The sequence below is a fragment of the Lepidochelys olivacea genome (genome assembly GCF_965140295.1).
Source record: "Lepidochelys olivacea isolate rLepOli2 genome assembly, chromosome: 3".
Lineage (NCBI taxonomy): Eukaryota > Metazoa > Chordata > Testudines > Cheloniidae > Lepidochelys > Lepidochelys olivacea.
The window spans coordinates 56,712,361-56,738,046 of NC_140413.1; the positions used below are offsets into that span (position 1 = coordinate 56,712,361).

The following is a 25,686-nucleotide window of genomic DNA, read 5'->3' on the forward strand; positions in this document are numbered from 1 at the left end:
GTTGGGTGTTGCAACACTAAATGGAAAAATGCCAAAATACCTTTAAAAATCTTGGCCTAATAACTATTTTTCCACTTATTTAACTTGCTGCTTAGGAAGTAGAATGGCCAGAAAATGGAAATAAGTGATAAACATAGTGCCTTATGTAAATTGAAGGATAAAGAGGATCTTGAGTGGAAAATTTTAATTCCAGTCATGTAGTGAATATTGTCAATTACAAACAGCATTGTTTAGATGAAATAGTGGTAAACTGTGGTTAGAAAATTATTTGTCATAAAGATTACATTGAAGAGAAGATGTTAGTATACTTTGGTGAAGAACAGTTGCATATCACAGCTGTGAAGAGGGGACTGAGTGGTGCTTTAAATGAATAGAAAGTAACCTGTATCAGAATGAATTAACAGTAAAATAACACTTCACAATACTTTTTTTTTTAGCAAGCTGGGAAAAAATCTGTCCATAAACTGATTAGCATATATACAGAATGGATTCATTAGGTCTGAAGTATATTTTCCAAAGACTTATATACATGTAACAGTCAGCTTAAAATATCATGAACAAAAATAATTGTTGCCAAGCATATCTGGGTAACCCACTTTCTGTAAACTGGTAGGTTTGTATATGATCTTACTATGGAAGCTTACTGAGTGGTTTTCATGTTACTTAAATAAACCCACTCCAGTGTTAAGGCATTTCATTTTGAATGTGACTAGATTTTCCTTAAATGAAAGAAAACATACTGGAATTTTTCAAAACAAATTTCAAGATAGGGTATTAAGTGATTTGATTAATATACTAACTGCAACTAGTGTATATTTGTATAAATAGAATGTACTGGATTTCTCCAACCGCTTGGTAAAGTGGGAAAGTAACAAACTGTAGAAAAGCAAATGTAGTACTGATATTCAGAAGTAACGTGATCCACTCTCACATCTGGAGGATAATGAAACAGTGAGCAGCATGGGTTTTCATAGAATAAATCTTATCAGGCTACCAACTGTCTGTTAGTAGAAATTCAGAATTAGTACATGAGAAGTATGCAGTAAATCTAATACATTTGGATTTTCGTAAAGCATTTGATAGTGCCTCATGAAATATTACGTGCAAAATTTATTTAGATTGATTTGAATAGGAATATTTTGATAGTAGCTGTTGCACTGTACAGAGTAAAAGGACTGGGGAACAAAAGATATAGCTCAAAAGTCTGCATGCTTGGAAAGAAATAGCTCAAACTGTATCAGCTGTTGGGAACTCCAGATCTATGTCTTTTTGCCAGTCCACACAGCCACAGAATCAAAAGTTTTCACAAATTTCCCATGCAGGTGAGCACTGGGAAAGTATGTCTTCTCTATTCTTTGAAATTGTCCCCAGTTTCTGTATTCTCCTTCCCAGTTCTTCAGAAAATGTCAAGAAAGGTAATAGAAGGGCCAGTCTGAATTATGAATTCTTATCTAACCTCACTTGGGAGCCAGACTTTACTTCCATTCCTTACCTCCAATCCCAATAGTTTCCTGGTAGTCCTGGGAAAAGTTGGATGTGGTGTCCCTTAGGCAGCAGGAACAGAGTGAACTCTGTACCAAAGGATTTCCTGATTGCACTTGTTGTGGAATTACTGCAAAATATATAATTTCAGTAAGATGACTTCTGCTTTCATGCTTGAAAGATACAACTAACTGAAGTTTAGGCATTTTGCCTGATTTATACAAACAAACAACCCCACATTTAAATGTGAGAAATTTCTGTGGTCCTTCTCAGGTGGTGTAAATTGGTACAGATCCACTGAAATCAACTTGTCTAACATTCATTGGTTGCATCTTCCAAATCTTTTCTACGGAAAAATCTTTCACAAAATCTATTTTAAGAAAAAATCTATAAAACCACGGTGCCAGGCACAATGCTTAGAAATAGTGGATTCTGAGAGCTTTTGGTAGGCCACTAGTTCACTGTGGACAGAAGTGGAAAGATAAATTTAACTGTTTCAGCTGGTTTGCATCCATGCTGTGACACTAAACTGGTACAGGCTGAAATTGCTTAGGCCGTTGTTTCCCAAACTTGGGACGTACCAGCCACCACTTCCCGCAGCCCCCATTGGCCTGCAGTGGTGAACCTGTGGACGCGGCAGGTAAACAAACTGACCCGGCCTGCCAGGGGCTTTCCCTGAACAAGCAGCGTGCCAAGTTTGGGAAACACTGGCTTAAACCAAATTTATTGGTAGAGCTAAGTATAATCTACTCCAAATTGAATGTGCGTAAACCAGTTGCATCCTTCTTGCTTCTGGATATGAAGTGTTCAAAAAATGTTCTAATCCCTTAGAATGCTTGTAAAACAACAAATTTATTTGAAGTAGAAAAGACCTAATGGATGTGCTTTCCTCTGTTCCTATAAAATCTCATTTTCATCAAATTATTTTCCTTTATATTGTTTGATATTTAGAAGGGTTTATCCTTCTTTGTTTTGAAAAATGAATAAATCCTTTAAAAGCTGCAGGACATTTCAGCATTAACTGTTCAAATGTTTTCTGCAAATACTTTTTTACATTTAATGTTTAAGGTTCTTTGTCAGTTTTTCCCACAATCTTGTAAATATTTTTTCACTAAATTATCAATCAAAATTTTGTTCATTTAGTGAAAAATTTACTTAAGGAAAAGAGCACTGCCAAAATTGGTTTGAAACAACTTTTAAGAGATTTAATGCAGTGCATGAAGAGCAAGGATTTATTGCTTGTAATAGAATGTGAGAAAAAGCACACACAATATGGCCAACCAGAAACATTAAAAAAATCATGAGATTTAAAAATAATAAATTGGGGGGTGGGGTACTTGCCTTCTGATTTGAGTCTTTAAAGTGTCCTTGGGTTACATTTTTGAGTTTTTTCTCTGCAACCACGAGAACTAGAAATTTAGTTGAAAGCTAAGATTGTCACATAATCAAATGTCTCCTGGAATTGGGAATTTAAGTAAAACACCAAATATCACAACTTGCAAAACAAAAAAGCATAAGTTCACAACAGTACATATACATATAAATTCTGTACAGTACATATTGTTCCACGGTAAAATGCCACTGATTTTTTTTGTTGTAGTCGGTGGGAAAGTTTGATCATGTTGTACAGTATTCCCAAGAGAAATTGAAAACACATCAGTTCCTGATTTGGGGTTTATCATTTGTGTTAGTTTTTCTTGTAAACTCTTTTTACTACCAGTTCCTGATCTGGCCTATTTATATGTGTAATAAAAGATCTTATGAAGCAAACAGAGTCATATAATTAAAACATTATTTGACCAAAAAAAAATTGACTCAATAAAATATTCTTACTGTATTTTTAAAGTAATGAGATTAATTTCCTGTAATAATCAATGTTTTTAAGCAAAGGGGAATATTATTTAAATTCCATCTGTCTAGTGCTTACTAATGAATGCAAGTCAGTGCTTTGCTTTTTATGAACACATGGTAGGGTTGCGTTTGAGACTAACCCTGTCATGCATTAATGCGTTTCAAAATGCTGTTTTCAGATTCCTGATAATCAGCCTAATTTGAGGCAATGAAAATTTTGCACATTTAGTGCAATTTTAACCTAGCTTTATTTTCAAAACAGTTGGTATATGTTGAGAAAAGCAGTCAATGCTTTTTTAAAAATATTAAGGTTATAACACAAGCAACATGTCAACTGCATTTCTTCTGTCAGCTGCAGTGACCCATGACAGACGATAGTGTTCCTTAAAGCAGGTGAAAAAAATCCAGGTGTTTATAATTTTTTGTAATTAATAATTTATGCACCTTTCGTGAAACATTTATGGTTAATTGTGATGAATATTTCTAGCTCTAATTTAAATTTCATTGAAAATATACTCAGTTGTGGGAGCCCTTTTTCTTCTGTCATTAGATTTTTCTTTGAATCCTTGCTGTTCATAATTTTACTTTTCAATATTAATTAGGTTATGATTTTTTTAAATTCAATACTAACTAGATTTTTATAAATACAACTGCAGATAAAAGTAGGTTTATATGTAAGTTTGACATATTTTAAAAAAAATGTTGGTCTGATATGAACGCTATTCTTTAGTGGGGTGGAGATCTTTACGTCTCCTCTAACTACAGCCCACCTGTTAGTCTGGGGTCTATACTCAATGTAAGCATTTCTATACATACTTTTTCAAGGGATACTTGTCTAAATAAACTGGGTATTTGTAGTCTGCAGGACCCCCAGCCACTGGAGGGTTGTTAGAATACAATGATGAATTTTATCCAAACTAACTAACTTCACAAACGTTAACTTTGTTGTAGCCCTCTTCCTGTTCATCTCCTTTTTGTACATAGGGAACATAAAGGATTGTCTAGATTAAGGACATTTGTATGAGTACACAGAATCAGACTTTAAGGTCAGAAGGGACCATCATGATTATCTAGTCTGACCTCCTGCACAACGCAGGACATGGAATCTCACTCAACCACTCCTGTAACAAACCCCTAAGTTACATCTGAGCTATTGAAGTCCTCAAATCGTGGTTTAAAGACTTCAAGGTGCAGAGAATCATCCAGCAAGTGACCTGTGCCCCATGCTGCAGAGGAAGGCGAAAAACCCCCATGGCTTCTGCCAATCTGCCCTGGGGGAAAATTCCTTCCCGACCCCAAATCAGCTAAACCCTGAGCATGTGGGAAAGACTCACCAGCCAGATACCCAGGAAAGAATTCTCTGCAGTAACTCAGATCCCACCCCATCTAACATCCCATCACAGGCCATTGGACATATCTACCGCTAATAGTTGAAGATCAATTAATTGCCGAAATTAGGCTATCCCATCCTATCATCTCCTCCATAAATTTATAAAGCTTTGTCTTGAAGCCAGATCTGTCTTTTGCCCCCACTGCTTCCCTTGAAAGGCTGTTCCAGATCTTCACTCCTCTGATGGTTAGAAACCTTCATCTAATTTCAAGTCTAAACTTCCTGATGGCCAGTTTATATCCATTTGTTCTTGTGTCCACATTGGTACTGAGCTTGAATAATTCCTCTCCCTCCATGGTATTTATCCCTCTGATATATTTATAGAGAGCAATCATATCTCCTCTCAGCCTTCTTTTGGTTAGGCTAAACAAGCCAAGCTCATTGAGTCTCCTTTCATAAGACATGTTTTCCATTCCTCAGACCATCCTAGTATCCCTTCTCTATACCTGTTCGAGTTTGAATTCATCCTTCTTGAACATGGGAGACCACAAGTGCACACAATATTCCAGATGAGGTCTCACCAGTGCCTTGTATAACACCTCTTTATCTCTACTGGAAATACTTCGCCTGATGCCTCCAAAGACCGCATTAGCTTTTTTCACTGCCATATCACATTGGCGGCTCATAGTCATCCTGTGATCAACCAATACTCCGAGGTCCTTCTCCTCTTCTGTTACTTCCAAGTAATGTGTCCCCAGTTTATAACAGAAATTCTTGTTATTAATTCCTAAATGCATGACCATGCACTTTTCACTATTAAATTTCATCCTATTACTATTACTCCAGTTTCAAGGTCACCCAGATCTTCCTGTATGATATCCCGGTCCTTCTCTGTATTGGCAATACCTTCCAGCTTTGTGTCATCCACAAACTTTATTAGCACATTCCTGCTTTTTGTGCCAAGGTCAGTAATAAAAAGATTAAATAAGATTCGTCCCAAAACCGATCCCTGAGGAACTCCACTAGTAACCTCCTTCCAGTCTGACAGTTCACCGTTCAGTGTGACCCGCTGTAGTCTCCCCTTCAACCAGTTCCTTATCCACCTTTCAATTTTCATATTGATGCCCATTTTTTCCAATTTAGCTAATAATTCCCCATGTGGAACCGTATCAAATGCCTTACTGAAATGGAGGTAAATTAGATCCACTGCGTTCCCTTTGTCTAAAAAATCTGTTACCTTCTCAAAGAAGGAGATCAGGTTGGTTTGACACGATCTACCTTTTGTAAAACCATGTTGTATTTTGTCCCAATTACCATTGACCTCAATGTCCTTAACATTCTCCTTCATAATTTTTTCCAAGACCTTGCATACTACAGATGTCAAACTAACAGGCCTGTAGTTACTCGGATCGCTTTTTTCCCCTTTCTTAAAAATAGGAACTATGTTAGCAATTCTCCAGTCATACAGTACAACCCCTGAGTTTACAGATTGATTAAAAATTCTTGCTAACGGGCTTGTAATTTCATGTGCACCTCTGCAAATTTCCTAGGAAATTCTAGGAAAGCCCTCATGTGGAAAGGCTCAGTGACTTGACCAAAGCCACAGAGGGCATTTGTTAAAGCCAGGATTAAAACGCAGGATACATTGGTTCTCAGCCCTATGCCTAGTCTGCAATTAGACCACTCTGCCAGCTGTGCTATTGAGCAGCCTCTCCTTGCCAGAGGTCATACTCACTGGGCAACAGAAAAAAAGATTTAACTATATACACTGTTGGGATGAATATAGGAAAAAATACTATCCTAAAATATGTATTAGAAGAATTTGCAGTGGCATTAATGTCAGCCTGTGTATCACTACATCCAGCTGCTGCAAACTAACTTGTGATCCTTCCAGAAATTGAGGGACTTATGGTCCAGGTCTTTATACATTCCAATAGTGAACCCTGAGTAATTGTTAGGGGAGGAAATGTAAGCAACCTGTAATCTTTAGGATGTGTCAGACTGTCAAACCTCATGCTCTATTTAGATCAATTTACATTTTCAAGGGTCTCTGCAAGAAAAAGACTAGGAGTCTCATTTTTTAAGTGGGGGGGGGGAGCTAGGATTCTTTGTTTCTAAATCTATCAAATTAAGCGTGCCTATGAACGTGGGTTTTTGCAGACCCAAATGCCACCTCCACACTCGCTAGCAGCTGAAAAGTCTGCCGTTTGAATAATAATCTCTTCCAACAGGGATGTCAAATGTGCTTCTTTACAAGTCTCATAACCTCCTCCACTCCCCAATTTTTCTTATTTTCAACTTTTTAAAAGCTTACAAACCTGGCGCTTTTTTCCACACAGGGAAAACTATATAATTAATTTGGTCTAATAAAATTAGTCTATAAATAACTTGAGCAAAATGAGTGAGTCATTCTTTTACTCAGTAACGGTGATTCCTAACAGTAAATGATTAACAATTAGTTTTTTAATATTATACTTTTCACTGCAGTTTTTAAATATTAGAAGTGTCCTAAACCCAGTAAATAATCCTGTAGTTAATATTGTTTTTAGAATTTTCATAAAACTGGTGAAAGAACAAGGGTATGTTTCAGTTTTTTTTCCTTTCACATCTCCTCCACATGTACTTTATTCTCATTAGGAAACAGATTCTGTAATCAGACTTCAATATGGAAAGTTAGTCTAGAAAACAAATTTTATTTGTGATGTATTCAAGAAATCTTAAAATCCTTATTCCTATTAAAGAAGCCTTGTACCATATATCTTAAAACTTATTTATGAGTGTGAATATTTTTCTTTCTAAAGCCTCAGAAGAAAGAGGATCAGCAATTAGAGCCTAAAGCAAGTCCGAAAAAAACACCAGAACCTACTATTGATCTTTTAGGACTCGGTAAGTAATAAATAATGAAATTCTCTGTTACTTTTATAAAAATGACTGCAACAGGACTTTTACTGAAATTAATATAATGGTTTTATTTTCCATATGCCAGCAGACATTTTAGCTGAACCTGAAAATTACATGGTTAAGACTGCTGAGTTCCATCTGTAATGAGTTCCTTAGGAACCCATCCTCCCCCCATCAGTTATCTTCAGAGTTTGTGGATTGTGACATTTCAGCATTTAAAGTACAAAAATATTTTTTAAGAAGCAAAATGCTATGGTTGCTCTATCGTATTTCTGTTAGGATATATATCTTCATAATGTGTTAGTACAAAATAATAGTAAGCAGTTTCTGTTGAATGCAGCCAACCCTCATATTTTCATGTCAGCTCAGTATCTTCAGTATTTTGTAGTGTCTCATGACAACAGTGGGACTTGTTCATTTTAATTGAATATGCTTTTTTTTTTTCCTGGCTGGCAGATGACCATGTACTTGTCTTGAACTAGCTTTGACTTAGACATTGCATAGGATAAATATTTCTTATCTACAGATATTGTCATGTTCTTCATACTTCTTTTTTTCCTCACTCCTCAAAAAATGACGAAACACACCATATTTTAAAAGCCATGTCTGATCTTTCTAGTATTATTGTAAATCTGTTTTTGCTTTGGGTGGGTGCATGGGAGGTTAATAGTGGAAGCAGAAAAAGGTACTAAGAATTCTTTAGTTATTTCTTAGTATGTATAACTTTATGCCTTTAATGCTATAGCATATGGAGAACAGAAGACAATCTTTTCATGCTTTAGTCAGATTAGAGCTGTGAAGAGTATTGCAGTAAAGCTATCAATATCTCTTTTATTGCCTGATGTTTCCTATTCAGGCTAGCTGGTTTATTTGGATATGATTTAGAATTCACACTAACATCTTAAATTTAATGGTATTTTCTATGGGATATAAAATATACTGTTAACTACTGTAATTCAGTTAGAATATTTTAAATGCTAGTTCTGTATAACCAAACTTGTCTACTATAACAGGCCATCAAACCTTATTTAACACACAGAATATTAAAAGGTTATGGATTTGATGTAAACCTACATAAACGAGACAATTCAAAGTTGCTAGAAAACTAGTCCTCCTTGAGAAGAGGCTCAGAACTTAATCTTTTTGCTGTCATTTACTGTGCTCAGTTGAGCCATTGTGGCTCATATGGTATTAACTGTGACGGGAGTAAAAATTAATTGTGAATTTCATTGCTTTTTGTGAGTCGAAACCAGACGAGCAACCTAATCGAGCTAAAATGTGATCAGTATGTGCTTCTGAGATTGTCATACCTATTATGCCTTTTCAGGCATGAGCTGAAAGGAAAAGTCATAATATATCATTCTGTACACAAATTAGGACTCTAAAACAGCCTGATGTAAGGCCTACACATTTTTTCTAAAAAGAAAAAAAAAAAGCCTATAAAACCGTATTGAGAAAAGACAATCAGTTGAATTATTTGCCTATAATTAAAATATTAAAGATAAATATATACATTAGTTATTTAAAGGTTTTTTTCTTAAGTTTTGCTCTGCTGTTTCAGAAAGCCATTCTCTCCCTCTTGGCACCCTTCGCTAGAGTTTTGTATAGCTATCATTTTATTGCTTAAGTAAAAACAGTAAATTAAAACTTGTTGGGGGGTGGGTATAAGTCCCTTATTCTGCAAATACATGGGATATAACTTTATTATAATATATATATATATATATATATATATATATATATATATAAAAACAGTTAAATTGGGAGAAGTGTATGATGTTCTGGACTGAGCTGTCTCTTCAGGAAGGAGGAGGTAGATTTGAGGTGAGCAATATATCCTGTTAGGTACAGGAGGAAGAAAGGAGCATGCCTTAAGGAAATTGCTGCTGAGGTTTTGCTTTTAGCAACACCTTTATTTGTGACTTACACGGTTTTATTCCCTCTCCTTGCTAAAGAGAGGGAGAATCCAGTTCCCGAGTTTGTTGTTTTTGCTAGTTAAAATTTAAGACCAGCATTTGTCACCAAAAGGGAATGGAGAAAGTGAAGGGCTTAGAGGGATAACCACATCTGAGGACGTTTTTAGGTAGCATTGTGATTACTTTGTTGACTCAGTGTGTAATGATGTATTTGAAAATTACACTTACCTTTTTTTTTTAAAAAAAAAAAAGTGTTAAGACTTGCTGTTTTCTGTTTGCATCCAAAATGGCAACATTCTATATTAGACTTCATCTTGACAAAGAGGAATTGATCACAGAACTGAAAACTTAGTGATAGCTTAGATGGAAGTGATCCTGACTGTGCAGTGCTTTGTAAAATAACATTAATACATCTCTATTTCTACTGGAGATGCCTTGCCTGATACATGCTAAGACCACATTTCTTTTTTGCAGCTGCATTACATGCACCCACATCTTCCCCCTCATCTGTTGCTTCCAACAGATGAGACCCTAGCTTGTACCAGAAGCTCTTATTATTAGATCCTAAGTCCATGACCTTAGACTTTGTCCTATTGAATTTTATCACGTCTGTTACTCCAGTCTTCAAGGTCATCCAAATCTTCCTGTATAATAATCCAATCCTCCTCTATATTGAGGGGGCTTCCCGACTTTGTATCAACAGCAAATTTGATTAGCACACTCCTACTTTTTATGCCAAAGTCGTTAATAAAAATATTGAATAAGATTGGTCCCAAGACTGATACTTGAGGAACTCCACTAGTTACCTCCCTCCAGTCCGATAATTCACCTTTCAGCACAATCTGTTACTGTCTCCAATTAAACCAGTTCCTTACCCACCTTACAATTTTTGTACTAATCCCCATCATCTTGAACTCATTTCCCATGTGGAACTGTGTCAGATACTTTTCTGAAGTCCAGGTACATTAGATCTACTACATTTTCCTTACCTAAAAAAATCAGTTATTTTCTCAAAGAAGGAAATTGGGTTAGTCTGGCATGATCTATCATTGGTAAATCCTTGTTTCATTACCTCCTCTTTTCCATTTGCCTCCATTAATTTAATTATTATATCCTTCACAATTTGTTTCAAAGTCTTGAATACTACTGAGGTTAGACTAGCAGGTCTGCAATTGCTCAGGTCATTTTCCCCTTTCTTAAATGTAGTACAACATTAGCTATTTTCCAGTCATACAGTATTATGACTTGATAGATTTAGTGAAATTTGTTGCTACTGGACTAGCAATATCGTATGCGAGTTCTTTCAGTATTCTGGGATGGACATTATCTGGCCACTCGATTTGAGCACATGATGCTCTGAGTTTTTCTTCCACCCTGGTGATTTCCATTTCTGTATGGTGTTTTGATTGGCCTTCATGCCCATGTTCCATATTATCATCCTTACTGAAAACCAAAGCAAACTATTTAGTTTTGGGGGCATACCTAAATGATTTTTAATCTTCTCCCCATAGTGGCCCAACCACACCCTTCCTTATTCTCTTTTTGTTTTTATAACTAAAAACTGTTGTTTGTTTTAATTTCCATGGCAAGAGCTAATTCAGCTTGACTTTTAGAAATTCTTGCTTTATTCCAACATTTTCCAACCTCCACAATGTAGTTTTCTTTGCTAATCAGTCCCTTTTTCTATTGCTTATAGGTAAGACTAAGATTTTTGTAATGGTTATTTTTAGTAAAAATCATGGACCAGTCACGGGCAATAAACAAAAATTCACGGACGCTGTGCCTGTTTGTGATTTTTGCTACTTTGACTCCATGGTTTCCCGCACCACTGTGGTGGCTGGGAGCTGTGGGGTTCCCTCTCCGCCTACGGCGGCTGGAAGCTGCAGGGTAACCATATTTCCCAAAAAGAAAATGGGACACCCCCAGCTGCTCAACCAAGGCATCCCCTTCCCCCTGTGCAAGGCTGCTGCCCATTGCTGGAACCCTGAAGAGGGCTCCCTCAGGAGTCTGTCCCCCTGTTGCTGGAACTTCTTAGGGGGCCCCCTGTCACTTGTTGCTGGAACCCTGCCACGGCCCCAGTGGCTGTCAGCTCCAGAGTCCTGCAGCCCCTGGGGCTGAAGCAGAGAATGTCATGGAGGTGACCTCCTTGACATAAATGTAGCCTTTCCTATAGGCTCTCTGCTTACTCCCAATAACCTTTTTGAGGTGGCTATTCATTGAGTTGGGTCCGGGTCTTTTCCGACAAGTTTTTTCCCCTTTCTTGGGGAATCTGCATATTGCAGATAATTTTTGTATAGCTAATTTAAAGAAATTCCAAGCCTCTTCCACTTTTAAGTCCTTGTGCTCTTCAGTCCAATTGACTTCTTTTAACTGGTTCCCTTAATTTCCCACTGTGTACCCCTTTGAATCAAAAAACATAGTTAATGACCTGGTTTTGATTATCTTTCCATTTAATTTAAACGGCGTCAATTCATAACCACATAATCCAAGGTTATTTCCTATGACCAGCTCTTCTATGATGTCCTCACTACTTATTAAAACCAAGTTTTAAATTGCATTGCCTCTTGTTAGTTCAGTGATAATTTGATGAAGAAACCTGTAGTCTGTCACATCCAGGGCTAACTGAGTCCCACCAGTATTAGTAGCATTTATTCTCCAATCTATATCTGGGCTGGTAAAGTCTCCCGTTATGACACAATTCCCAGTAGTATTTATCTCTGTAATATTAGAGATCTATATGCATAGCAGAGTCTAACCCTACAGGGCCTATAGCAGACTCCTAACACCTTCCCAGTCAAATCTTTTACAATCCTTCCCCTGAGTGATTTTGACCCAAACAGATTCTCCTATGTCCTTATCACTTTTTTATTTTTTTTTACAGTTTACCATATCATTGATGTACAATGCTACCCCACTACCTTTATCTTTTTCCCCTCTCTCTCCTAAATAACATTACCTGTATTCCCCCGTTTCTGTAATCTCCATAATATCCTGTTTCACGACCTGCACCAGTAGTTCTAGTTTATTCCATTTTATTGCCCATGCTCCTTGCATTTGTGAACATGTATTTTAATTGTTTCTGACAAACCTCATCCAGTTTTCTAGCCAGATTAGGTATAGGCCTGTTACTAACTGTAACATCTTAACTGACTACTACTGCATCAACTGAATGAATGTTTTTATTTGAAAACTGAAACGCCACATCAGCGTTGACAATACCTTCTCTAGAAAAAGGCATGTGGTTCACGGTTCTCACCATGAAGAAGCACACTTTCATGTGAATATTCACTTCTCTCACAGACGATGCCTCACATTTGCTCCACCACTGCCAGTACAGTGTACTTCCATTGGGCTCACTACAGCTCTGAGAGTCTTCATAAAAGCATTCTCAGTAGCAACTCAAGTCAGGCAAGACAGCTTCACGGTCTTCCTGCACTTTAATGATTGGCTTCTAACTGGTCGTTCTTGTCTGGATGTTTTAGCATCAGCTTTGTTCCTACTCCTCCTGTTAGCATCCCTAGGAATCTCTGTAAACATGGAAACATCTACCTTGATTTGGACCAAAACCATAGAATTTATAGGAGCGACACTGGATTCAGTCAAGGTGAGGAACTACCACCCCAGGAGTGGATTTCACTCTATAGGCACTCTTATAGACCCGGTTACATTCAACCCTTGAACATAAATTCAGATGTACCTTGCCCTCCTGTGCCATATGGCACCAAGTACTTATGTAACACCATTTGCCAGACTCCAGATTTGTTGCCTGCAAGCTTGGCTCCAAACAGAATATACACTGAGTGTGCACAGCATGATTACAGTAATGACCGTTCCTTCCAAGGTGAGGGCCTCTCTGGCATGGTGGAGAGACCCTGGACATGTATGCGTGTAAGTTCCTTTTGTATCCCCAACGCCTGAGAAAACAATCGTTACAGATGTCTCCCTGATAGGTTGGGGAGCCCACATGGACAATCGCACTGCACATCAATCTTCTGGAATAAAGCAATACACAAAGCTTGCAAAGCATTTCTACTCGTCATGCAATCTGAGCATATTCTGATAATGTCAGACAACACAACTACTGTCTTCCTTATAAACAAGCAGGGAGGAGCATGCTCTGTCCCCCTCTATATGGAAGCAGTCAGTTTATGGAAATCACTGGCAGATAATCTCAGCCAGCATTTTGCCACCAATCATGAGTGGGAGTTGCATGATTCAGTAGTAAAGAGCATCTTCACTCAGTGGGGAACCTCCAGTTGTGACCTGTTTGCCTGAGGATGTGCAAAATATACTATTTCTGGGGAGCCCAAAGTCATCACTCTCGGGCAATGCTCTCCTCTTGCCTTGGACAGATCATTTCAGTTATGCCTTCCCTCCCATCCCACTACTATCTCAAGTTCTACAGAAAATTCGACTAGCCAGGGCACAAGTCATCCTCATTGCCCCTAGACGGCCCAGTTTTGGTTTCAGAGCTTCCTGCAAATGTCATCCCATCCACTTATAAGCATTCAAACCTTTCTTGATCTCTTGACCTTGAAAGATGGCAGGGGTCAGGCATCCCACACCAGATGCTCTTCATTGCCTGGCTTGCTATTTGGATGGACATCATGTCTAAAGCACTCCTGCTCTGAATCCATACAAGTCATCCTTAACAATAGCAGGAATGTCTCCACCAGAAAATTTAGTCAAGTGGAAGCATTTCTCTATCAGGGCTTGCAGTACTACAGATCTTCAGAGATGGTGGATACTTCCACTTTGTGGACTGTCTTCTTACCCAAAAGATTAGAGGTCTTTCCCTTAGCTTGCTACATGTTTATCTGGTGACAGTTACTGTGTTTCACCCTCCAATGGATGGTTACTTGGTCTTCATCCAATCAGTAACAGTCAGGTTTTTGAAGAGCCTGATCAAAACCTTTTTGCTAGTACAGAAATCGGCTCCTCACTGGGATCTTAATTTATTGCTCTCCATAGTCATTAAGCCATCCTTCAAAACTTCTAGCTACATATTCTGTCTCTCTGTAGGTCTCCTTCCTTGTTGCCATCATCTCAGCCAGAAGAGTAGGTGAACTTGGAACACTAACGGCCAATAATCCGTACCCTATGGCCTGGGCTAAACTACAGAGTTAGGTTGACGTAAGCTTCCTTGCATCAACTTAACTGTGAAAGTGTCTCCACTAAAATTTTGCTCCCGCTGATGTAACTGCCCCATTACACTGCCTTTAATAACTCCACTTCCATGAGAGTCATCGTAAATGTAGATAGGTCAACGCAGTGTCAATGTAGACACTGCATTGTTTACATTAACACTTACTGGTTTTCAAAGCTGTCCCATAATACCCCAGTTTGTACCGATTGTACTGTCAGTCACTTCTGATGAGGATGCACACCGCCAACACAAGGAGCAAAGTATAGACATGCACAAGCAGTGTAATTACTGCAACGGCTGTATGCCGACATAAGTTAGGTCAACTTAATTTTGTAGTGTAGACATGCCCTATATTTCATAAGGATATGGTCTTGCTATGATTATACCCAAAATTCATTCCTAAAATAGTTTTGGAATTTCACATAATCCAGTCAATCCACTTACCTGAATTTTTCTTGAAGCCCCATGCCTCTAGCAAGGAAAGGAGACTTAATTCCCCCAACATAAGATGAGCGTTGGCATTTTACTTGCAGAAAATGAAACAGATCAGAAAGGTACCTTGACTGATTGTTCCATAGCAGAACAAGTATGAGAACAAGCTATAGCCTTTTAGAGAATTTCTAAGTGGACCTCTGGCTATATCCTACTCTGCTATCAGCACAGCTTCCTTCCCTGCATGGGATTAAGGCTCACTTTACAAGGGCACAGTAGCATCACTTCAAGAGGTGCCTCTGCTTGATATTTGCAAGGCGGATATATGGAATTCCATCCACACATTCACGAGACATTATGCCTTGATTCGGGACTCCTCCACTGTTGCATCATTTGGGGCAGCAGATCTACAAGCAGCTATACCATCTGCATCCTTCCTCCCTCCTCCTCTGGGTGCTGCTTGCTAGTAACCCATGGTGGAATACACACAGGGACCAGCACATGAAGAAGAAAGGGAAATTACGTACTTTATTGTTACTGGAGTTCCATACCCACAGTGGAATACGCATAGGGATCACACATCTCGGGGAATTCCAGTTACATTAAGGAACGTAACTTCCCTTTCATAGTACAGATACAACTGTGATACCAAAAAAAGCCCTCTACCTGATTATATTTTCCACTTATTAGTAAAATAGAATTAAAACTGATACAATGATGTAGCAGCTCTTCGTAGTTTCAGAGCATTGTAATGCAATAATAGTAGTTCAGTCTTTCAAAGTTTATTCCCCATAAAAGCACAGAAATGTTACATTAACAAGAGTTAAATTGGGCTAACTCATAACAGCTGAGGAAGTCCATACCTTTTTTTTAAGTGTCTACTCTATATAATTGCAAATTCTGTTCAAATGTGAGGAAATATAGCTCTGAGAGCTGTAAACTGCCAAATATTTGATTATGGGCTATTGACTTTGAAATCCAAAGATTCTAAAATAAGTGTCACCAGCCTGGGTAACTATTTCCATGCTGATCATTTTAGTAGTAGTGTTCTTGTCACATAGTCCTAAAGTACATCCTACGCTTCCCTAATTGTCAAAATCGCCAACTGTCTCAGCAGTCTAAACCGCCCCTATATTTTAATATAAAAAACTATGACTGAGGCAACTGTACTGGTTTTTATTCATTTTTATATTTAAATAATTAAAACTAAATTTTAAAAATTTGTTTGAACTGCCACAGTATTTCAGTCAGAGTACTGCAGGTTCCAGGGACCTTGCCATACAGCTAGCTTTGGCTTGCTACAGAACAGCAGTGTTTTTCAACCTTTTTGATACTAGGAACCAGCTTGATACCTTCCAATACTGTGTCTGGGAGATCTCAGGGATCGGTGCTGATCCACAGACGAGTCATTGAGAAATACTGCTGTAGAGTACTTAGGCCTTGCCTATATCCAGTCACCTGCTGCTTCTCCTCTTGCATCATGTACTGTACCAGCTCAGTATCCTTACACTCTTCTGATTGTCTTCTTTTATACTCCGTTCGATGTATTCACTCATTCCAACCTAGGTAGATTGAAACAAGCAGATTTTATGAAAAATATATTTTAAAAATACAGAAAATGATTGATTGATTGTGCTGAGATCTTTTCTGGGTGAATACAAATTTAATTGGATCAGCATGTGAGGATAATGTCATTCCTAAAGGACAGTGATGTTTTTTAAAATAGTGCATACTGGCACTTTTCATTTTTGAGATGTTTTGCAGCTCTCAAATAACGTTGAAGTATCACTTTTCCATGTGCGGAATTTGCAGGAAGAAGTAAAACTCAGTTTCCATTTTATGCATCATTCAGCAGTTAGATGTTCCATTCAGAAAACACAGAATTGAATATGGATAATTGCACATGTTAAAGTAACTGCATAGTGTATTAGCACTGGTAATGAATGATCTGTGAAGACAGATAAGTAATTGTCATGGTTTTTCACTTCACATTTTAAGAAATTCATGTAATATAAGCAAGTTAATTATTGACAGCAAGCTTTAAAAATATAACCTTTTTAATCTGGATATACAAGAATAGAGCAGACTATTATAAATTTTGTTGTACGTAGCAGGAGATGATCATTAAACAAACATGACGGGCAATGCATTTCTGGGCATTAGTCTGTCATAGTTGGTGGTAAAACATAATACTGAAACCACCTGAGGATGATGCAATCCTAAAAATGTAGTACCTTGTTTACAGCGCTTAACAAGTATTAGGAACTAGAACTGAAAGTTACAAATCATGGAAACAGGCATGTGTATTTACTAGACAATATTAGCATAGACATAGCATCACCGGCAACAAATTGTAAATTTCCATTTTTAGTGGATTTCGGAGAGAGAAAAAGGCAAACTAATATAGCCCTAAATGTTACTAAGCAAGCATGCTATTTACCCAGTAGGAAAATATTTGTATAGTAAAATTGTCTTTCAGCATGTCAGTTCAGGGTCACATGTCCAAGCAGCTCTCAAGTGTATAACACTCATACAGACTTCCTGGCTCTTGTGTCTTTGGGGAATTCCTCCTTACTTTGGGAGAGCAAGAAACCAGTTTTTTCCTCTGAACACTTCAGACTTTCTTGTACCTAATGTAATGTGTGATTGAAATTCTTATCTCCCAAGTGAATGTGGGACTAACGCTGCATCCTAACATCCTACCCTGTATATCTGATAAGCCCGCATTTCTGTCTGTTTCATTCCTGCCTGCATATTCACAAGGTTTTAATGATCCTTCATATACATTTTCTAGATGGCTTTCTCTCCCCCCTCGGCCCTTTTTTATTACTTTCCAGCCCATCTTTGGAGATACAAGTATGCAAGCAGCTTTACTCCTGAAAGAATTCTGCGTCAAACAATTAAAAACCCTAAAAGGTGCCGTTTTCTTAAATATATCTCTTTTTCTTGGCCAGAAAATTCCAATAAAATTTTTTAAAAAATCAGTAAAATCCATGAGAGATGTAACATACACTGGTGCCCCTCCCCATGTCAAATACACTGTTAAATGTACAGTACTGCCTTCTGATCCTGTTTAAGGGTTAAAATAAGACCTGAGAGGAGCAGCAGCATCTGCTACTGTAAAATGTGGCAGGCAGCAGTCAAATGTTATCTGTGTACTAGCATAAATGCAAAAAGAGAAGGAACAGCAGTTGGATCATCTTTAACTCTAGTAGCTAATAAATATCCATTTTGGGACCAGCTAGGAAAGACCATTTGAAAAATAAATGGATGTTAAGTTGTTCATTACCTTTTCTGACTGAGCATGAAAGTTTTGCCTTGAGTGTACCCCCATTGCAATGAAAACTGCCATGTCTAATACTTTACCCTTAGCTACTGATGCATCCTCCACAGAGGTGATGAATTCAAAATGGAAATACTGTTTATTTCTGTAATACTGTTTATTACTGTAAGCTGATGGTCACTTCTGCTTCTTACTGCTTTTTGAGATTCTAGTCATGATACTCAGAAAGGCTTGTTATAAATTCTTAGCTTGCCATCTCAGTATTTTGATTTCCTTGTATCAAAATACAAATCTTGTGTTGTAATCAAGATGGCATTCTAAATTATTGGAGTTTTAAAAATTGATTTTGCACCTTGCCATCAACTGTACATCAAATATTTTAATAATGGGTGGGAAAAAAAGGGAAGGAATTCTTTAAGTGATTCCATTTGTCATTTGTTGTGGTCTCTATTTTGACATATATTGTATGTAAAGTCTTAATAGTGTGGTAGTCATTAGTCACCTTTTGCACTTTTTCAAGCAAATAGTGGGCTATATACCTCTCTGCTTTTAATGTGAATAGAAAGAAACCAATCCTGGTGGAACCCATGCAGGGAAGGAGTGATAAAACTAGCCAGCAATTTTTTCTATTTACTCCCAAAACTTCATTAAAGCCATTGCCAGAAAGAAATAGGTTATAACTGGGAAGGTTTGGGTTTTTTAGCTGTGTTATGCTCCACACTTGAGATAATGACAGGTTTCAGAGTAACAGCCATGTTAGTCTGTATTCGCAAAAAGAAAAGGAGTACTTGTGGCACCTTAGCGACTAACCAATTTATTTGAGCATAAGCTTTTGTGAGCTACAGCTCAAGTGGCTGTAGCTCACGAAAGCTTGGGCTTAAATAAATTGGTTAGTCTCTAAGGTGCCACAAGTACTCCTTTTCTTTTTACTTGAGATAATGGTTCAGCCTATTAGCTTTGTGAGCTCCAGAAAAAAACACCCCAGAAAAGGGGGCATAAAGCACCTGCTAGCAGGGACCAATTGGGAGTATAAGTTCTGAAAGAGCCATGCTGCTTAGAAAAGGGAGTTGCCAATGGATCTGTGCAGAGACATCAGGCCTCCATCTACAGGTGTCCCAGGAACTGGATAGATCTCAAAATACCTGTTGGTTTAGGAAGCCCAAACCCCGTTGCTGCTCTACAAGGAGTTAATCTTTTCCCTAAAATGGGAAGTTGATAGGAAACTCTTCAAAGTAAAATTTGTCCCTCTACGCTATATGGCCTAGAGTAGTTAATAGCATTGTGTAATGCAGAGTACAACATTAAAATGCTCTATACCTAATTACAATTTCATAACAAGAAACTTAATTGTGCTACACTATTGCTTTATGGTATATTTTAGACTTCTGTCATATTTTAAAAATATGAAGTCTAAGGCTTTAACAGATTACATGCTAGACTGCAAAACAGATAATCCTGAGTTTGCCTCTTATCATTATTGCCACAGAATTATCAGAGGTTTTAGCGGAAAAGCAGTAATGAAAGAAAACCAGGTTTCCAGTACATTTTTGTCTCAGACATTAGAGAATACAATTTATTGACCTCTATGGATAAATGTGTGGCTTGAAGGGATTGAAATTAATGACCGTCCATATTCTCCACTATAATACGAGTCACTTATAAATATATTTTAAAATAAATTATGGTATTATTAATATTGAGGGGGAGGCATAATACTGATAAGCTACCATGGTGTGCACTGCATGTTATTTTCCTCCTGAAGTTAGTTTTTAGTGGAGCAATGAAGGTTCGATTTATTTGGTGATGATTTCCTTAATAAGTTAAAAGTATAAATTGACCTTTTGATACATTTTTGAGTAAATAAGTGTGTTTATAGTATTTCCATATCACAATATACTGTTAAACTTTCCTTTAACTATGTAAGTATTGTAAAGAGCCATGCTTCATCGTTGTTGTTAGGGCTGTCAGTTAATCAGAGTTAATGCATTACATTAATGCAAAACAAATTACCTGGATTAAAAAAATAGCCACAATTAATTGCAGTTTTAATTGCACTGTATTAGACTAAAATACCAATTTAAATTTATTATAAATATTTTTGGATATTTTTCTACATTTTCAAATATATTGATTTCAACTACAACACAGAATACAACATGCAGAATGCTCACTTATTTCTTTTATTACAAATATTTGCACTATAAAAAAGATAAACAAAAGAAATGGTATTTTTCAACACCTCATACAAGTACTGTCATGCAATCTCTTTATTGTAAAAGTGCAACTTACAAATGTAGAATATTTTTTTTTACATAACTGCACTCAAAAACAAAATAGTGTAAAACGTTAGAGCCTACAAGTCAAAGCAGGAAGGGGCATACGAATGTTTTGAATATCTGGTATGTAAATACCTTGCAACACTGGTTACCACAGTACCATGCGAGTGTCTGTTCTCACTTTCAGGAGACATTGTAAATAAGAAGCGGGCAGCATTATCTCCTGTAAATGTAAACAAACTTGTTTGTCTTAGCAATTGGCTGGACAAGAAGTAGGACTGAGTGGACTTGTATGAGGACCCTGAAGGGTCCCATTTATACATATAGCTGAATAGATTTTGGGAGAGTCTCAGACCACAGAAGGTCCCGGAGCCCAAGCTCCAGCCCAATCCTGGACATCTACACTGCAGTTTTATAACCCTGAAGCCCAAGCCACGCAAGCCTAATTAGGCTAACATGGGCCAGTCCTGGGTGTTTTATTGAAACCGGTAAAAGGGCTTAGACTGATGCAACCAAAATTTGGGGTTGAGAATCTTGATTCCCATAGTACTGATGATTTATAAGTAACACAGTTGTAACATTGGAAAAATGTTGCTAACCTTAAATACGTAGTGGTACATGTTTGTCTTGTGTCTATTTTGAAAGCACCCGGAAATTCAACTCCTTATGTGTACGCTTCCAACGTGGAAGTTTTCATATCTTCTTTTGAATTTTTAAGTGATCCAATTTTTAAAAGATCCTAAATTTGACGCACACCCCTCCCCCACTGGAAAATTGGACCATTTTGGAGTCCAAGTGAGCAGGTTTTTATACATGTTCCTACTTTTTCAGTGAACAGCATTGCCCTTTTAAGAAAAGGCAGATCAGTTTGAATGGGAAAATGTACAAAATTCCACACTGTTCCATTATTTATTATCTGTGTTACTGTAGCACCCAGGAGCCACAGTCATGGACAAGGACTGCATTATGCTCGGCATTGTTAAAACGAACAACAAAAATACAATCTCTGCCGTAAAGAGTTCACAATCTGAGTGCAAGACAAAAGATAACAGAAGAATATAGACAGACTGGGAAGTACAAGGAAACAATGAAACCATATTGATCAGCATGATAGGTAGGGCCCTACCAAATTCATGACCATGAAAAACACGTCACGGACCATGAAATCTGGTCTTTCCTGTACTTTTACCCTATACTTTACAGATTTCACCAGAGTTTCTCAAACTGGGGGTCCCAACCCAAAAGGGAGTTATGGGGGGTCGCAAGGTTATTGTAGGGGGTATCCTGATATTGCAACCCTTACTTCTGCACCTGCAGAGCTGCGTGGCCAGAGAGTGGAAGTTGTTGGTCAGGCGCCCAGCTCTGAAGGCAGCACCCAACCAGCAGCAGTGCAGAAGTAGCGTGACAACACCATACCATTCCACCCTTACTTCACGCTGCTGCCTTCAGATCCGGATAGCCAGAGAGTGGCGGCTGCTGGCTGAGGACCCAGCTATGAAGGTGGCAGCACAGAAGTAAGGAGTGGCAATCCCATCCCAGGCCATCCTTGCATCTGCTAGCAGTGGTGCTGCCTCCAGAGCTGGGCTCCTGGCCAGAGGACATGCTCCAGGGACTACTAGCACTGCAGCCCGCCCCTGCAGCTGCTGTCGCAAAACTCTTTCCCATGCGTCCCCCAGACACCACGAACCCTCTTACCAACCTCCTGGCTCCAGTCTGTACCCGCTGCATTCCACACCTGTCCCATTGCTGTCCAGCCTTGCGGACTCCCAGTACCCAGTGCACTCAACAGCCTTCCCTCTGCAGTTTAGCCCAGCTGAAGTACAGTACCCACTGCACTGTACTCCAAAGGACAAGGTTGCACATGATACCTGGACATACACACATCTTTAACTGTCCCAGAACCCGACCTCCTCCTGGGACCCTCCCTTCACCCACCCTCCACAGCGCTGATGTGTTTTCTTTCTCTCTCTCTCCTCTGGTTGCTTTTTAATAAAAGGATTGTTTTGATTTGAAAGCAATCTTTAGTCCATTAATTGAAAGCAGAGAGAGCCCTGCAAAGCAACAGGCAATTTTCTTAAACCTTCATAGTGCATCTTCTGCACCAATTACAATCACCTCCTAGCATTACAAGCATAGCAACAAATATTAGTGGCTTGCAGCTTCAAATTGCTGCTTCCAGGCATCCCTAATCCTTATGGCCCAGAGCTGTGCCCTTCTAATAGTCCTGGTCTCTGGCTGTTCAAATTCAGCCTCCAGGTACTGAGCCTCAGTGGTCCAGCCATGAGTGAAGCTTACACCCTTCGCTTTACAAATACTATGGAGCATGCAGCTATAAGCATAGGAATATGGTCATTGGCCAGGTCCAGCCTCCCATATAGGGAGTGCCAGCAGGCTTTTAAACCACCAAAACCACACTCAGCAGTCATTCTGCACTTGCTCAGCCTGTTGTTGAACCACTCCTTGCTGCTATCAAGGTTCCCCATGTGTGGCTTCATAAGCCATGGCATTAAGGGTTAAGCAGGGTCTCCCAGGATCACAATGGGCATTTCGACTTCCTCTACAGCGATCTTCTGATCCAGGAAGAAAGTCCCTGCTTGCAGCTTCCTGAAAGGCCAGTGTTCCAAAAGATGCACACGTCATGCACCTTTCTGGACCAGACCTGCGTTAATGTCTGTGAAACACCCATGGTGATCCACAAGCACCTGGAGAACCATAGAGAAATACCCCTTCCGATTAATGTACTCAGTGGCTCGGTGGTCTGGTGCCAGAATTGGAATATGCCTGCTATCTATCGCCCCACCGCAATTAGGGAAGCCCATTTGTGCAAAGCCATCCACAATGTCATGCATGTTGCCCAGAGTTGCGGTCTTTAGGAGCAGGATGCAATTAATGACTCCACGCTTCCGTCGACACATGTCCAACGGTTGACTTTCCCACTCCGAACTGGATAGCGACTGATCAGTAGCAGTCTGGAGTAGCCAGCTTCCACAGTGCAGTCACCACACACTTCTCCAATGACAGGGCAGCTCTCATTCTCATGTCCTTGCGCCGCAGGGCTGGGGCAGGCTTGTCACACAGTCCCATGAATGTGGCTTTCCTCATTTGAAAGTTCTGCAGCCACTGCTCATCGTCCCAGATGTGCATGAGGATGTGATCCCACCACTCAGTGCTTGTTTCCTGAGCCCAAAAGCGGTGTTCCTCTGTGGTCAGCACCTCTGTGAATGCCACAAGGAATCTTGTGACGTAGCACTTCGCATGGTGAGATCAATTTCATGCTCCTCTTGCCTTTGTAGTTTAAGGAATAACTCCACTGCCACTCGTGATGTATTAGTGAGAGCGAGCAGCATATTGCTCAACAGTGCAAGATCTATTCCTGCAGACAGAAGAGGCAGAGGGCGCAATACACAAACTGTTCAAAGATGGTGCCAAATGTGAACGGAAGCTGGGGATTGCTGGGATGCGAAGCAATGCATCACGGGGCATTGGGCCAGGACCCAGGATGCCCTGTGACTCCCTCCGCCTTCCGACAACTCTTAGCGGCAGAAGAGGAAGAGATGCTCTGTGGGATTGCTGTCCAGAGTGCACCGCTCCGAATACCACTACAAGTGCCACTAATGTGAACATGCTGTTGCACAGGCAGCTGACAATGTGAACGCACAATAGCGGTTTTCCTTCAGCGCTCTCTGAGTGGCGCTGTAACTGCCAGCGATGTAACTCTGCCTGTGTAGACATACCCTCAGAGATGTGATTCAGAATGAATGATCAAGACTTAGACATAGCCTGAGGTGAAAATGACAATTTGTCGTCATTCATGAAACTAAATTTCTATGTCACAAAATGGCCTTGTCAAGGTTCCTTCCCCACTCTGAACTCTATGGTACAGATGTGGGGACCTGCATGAAAGAATCATAGAATCATAGAATATTAGGGTTGGAAGGGACCTCAGGAGGTCATCTAGTCCAACCCCCTGCTCAAAAGCAGGACCAATCCCCAATTAAATCATCCCAGCCAGGGCTTTGTCAAGCCTGACCTTAAAAACTTCTAAGGAAGGAGATTCCACCACCTCCCTAGGCAACGCATTCCAGTGTTTCACCACCCTCCTAGTGAAAAAGTTTTTCCTAATATCCAACCTAAACCTCCGCCACTGCAACTTATTCTTACCAGCTTAGGTTAAAAGCTGCCACCACCAAAGTGTTACACAAAGAACAGGGAAAGAGCCTACTTGGAAATGTCCTTCCCCCCAAAATCCCCCCAAGCCCTACACCCCCTTTCTTGGGAAGGCTTGATAAAAATCCTCACCAATTGGCATAGGTGAACATAGACCCAAACTCTTGGATCTTAAGAACAATGAAAAGGCAATCAGGATCTTTAAAAGAAGAATTTTAATTAAAGAAAAAATAAAAGAATCACCTCTGTAAAATCAGGATGGTAAATACCTTACAGGGTAATCAGATTCAAAACATAGAGAATCCCTCTAGGCAAAACCTTAAGTTACAAAAAGACACACAAACAGGAATACACATTCCATTCAGCACAACTTATTTTATCAGCCATTTAAACAAAACAGAATCTAACGCATTTCTAGCTAGATTACTTACTAACTTAACAGAAGTTTTGAAGAGCATTCCTGATTTGGTCCCGGCAAAAGCATCACACAGACAGACCCTTTGTGTCGTGTGTCCCCCCCCCTCCCCCCGCTCCAGCTTTGAAAGTATCTTGTCTCCTCATTGGTCATTTTGGTCATGTGCCAGCGAGGTTGTCTTAACTCTTTACAAGTGAAAGGGTTTTTCCTCTGGCCAGGAGGGATTTAAAGGTGTTTACCCTTCCCTTTATATTTATGACACGCCCCCCCCAAATCACAGATAGGGTGAAACGCTGGCTGGGATTTCTTCCTGGAGCTCTAGGAGAAAACAGAGTTAATCAGACACATGCACCTCTAAATATGCTAACAAGTATATAAAGACTAACTATTTTCCACATCTCAAGGACAATTTTAACCAGTTGATTCTGGGAAACTTTCACGGGAGAGTGCATCAGCCACTTTGTTAGAAGCTCCTGAGATGTGTTGG

At 39.1% G+C, this 25,686-nt stretch overlaps 1 protein-coding gene across 2 annotated transcripts in view; it reads left to right on the forward strand.

Annotated features, from left to right (window-relative positions):
* Positions 1-25,686, forward strand: part of SMAP1 (small ArfGAP 1) — a 221,384-nt gene that overhangs the window by 172,450 nt on the left and 23,248 nt on the right. For both annotated transcript variants that reach the window (XM_084623133.1, XM_084623134.1), the window contains one exon: positions 7,465-7,549. In XM_084623133.1, the coding sequence (XP_084479259.1) occupies positions 7,465-7,549 (85 nt within the window). The remainder of the gene's footprint in view (positions 1-7,464; positions 7,550-25,686) is intronic.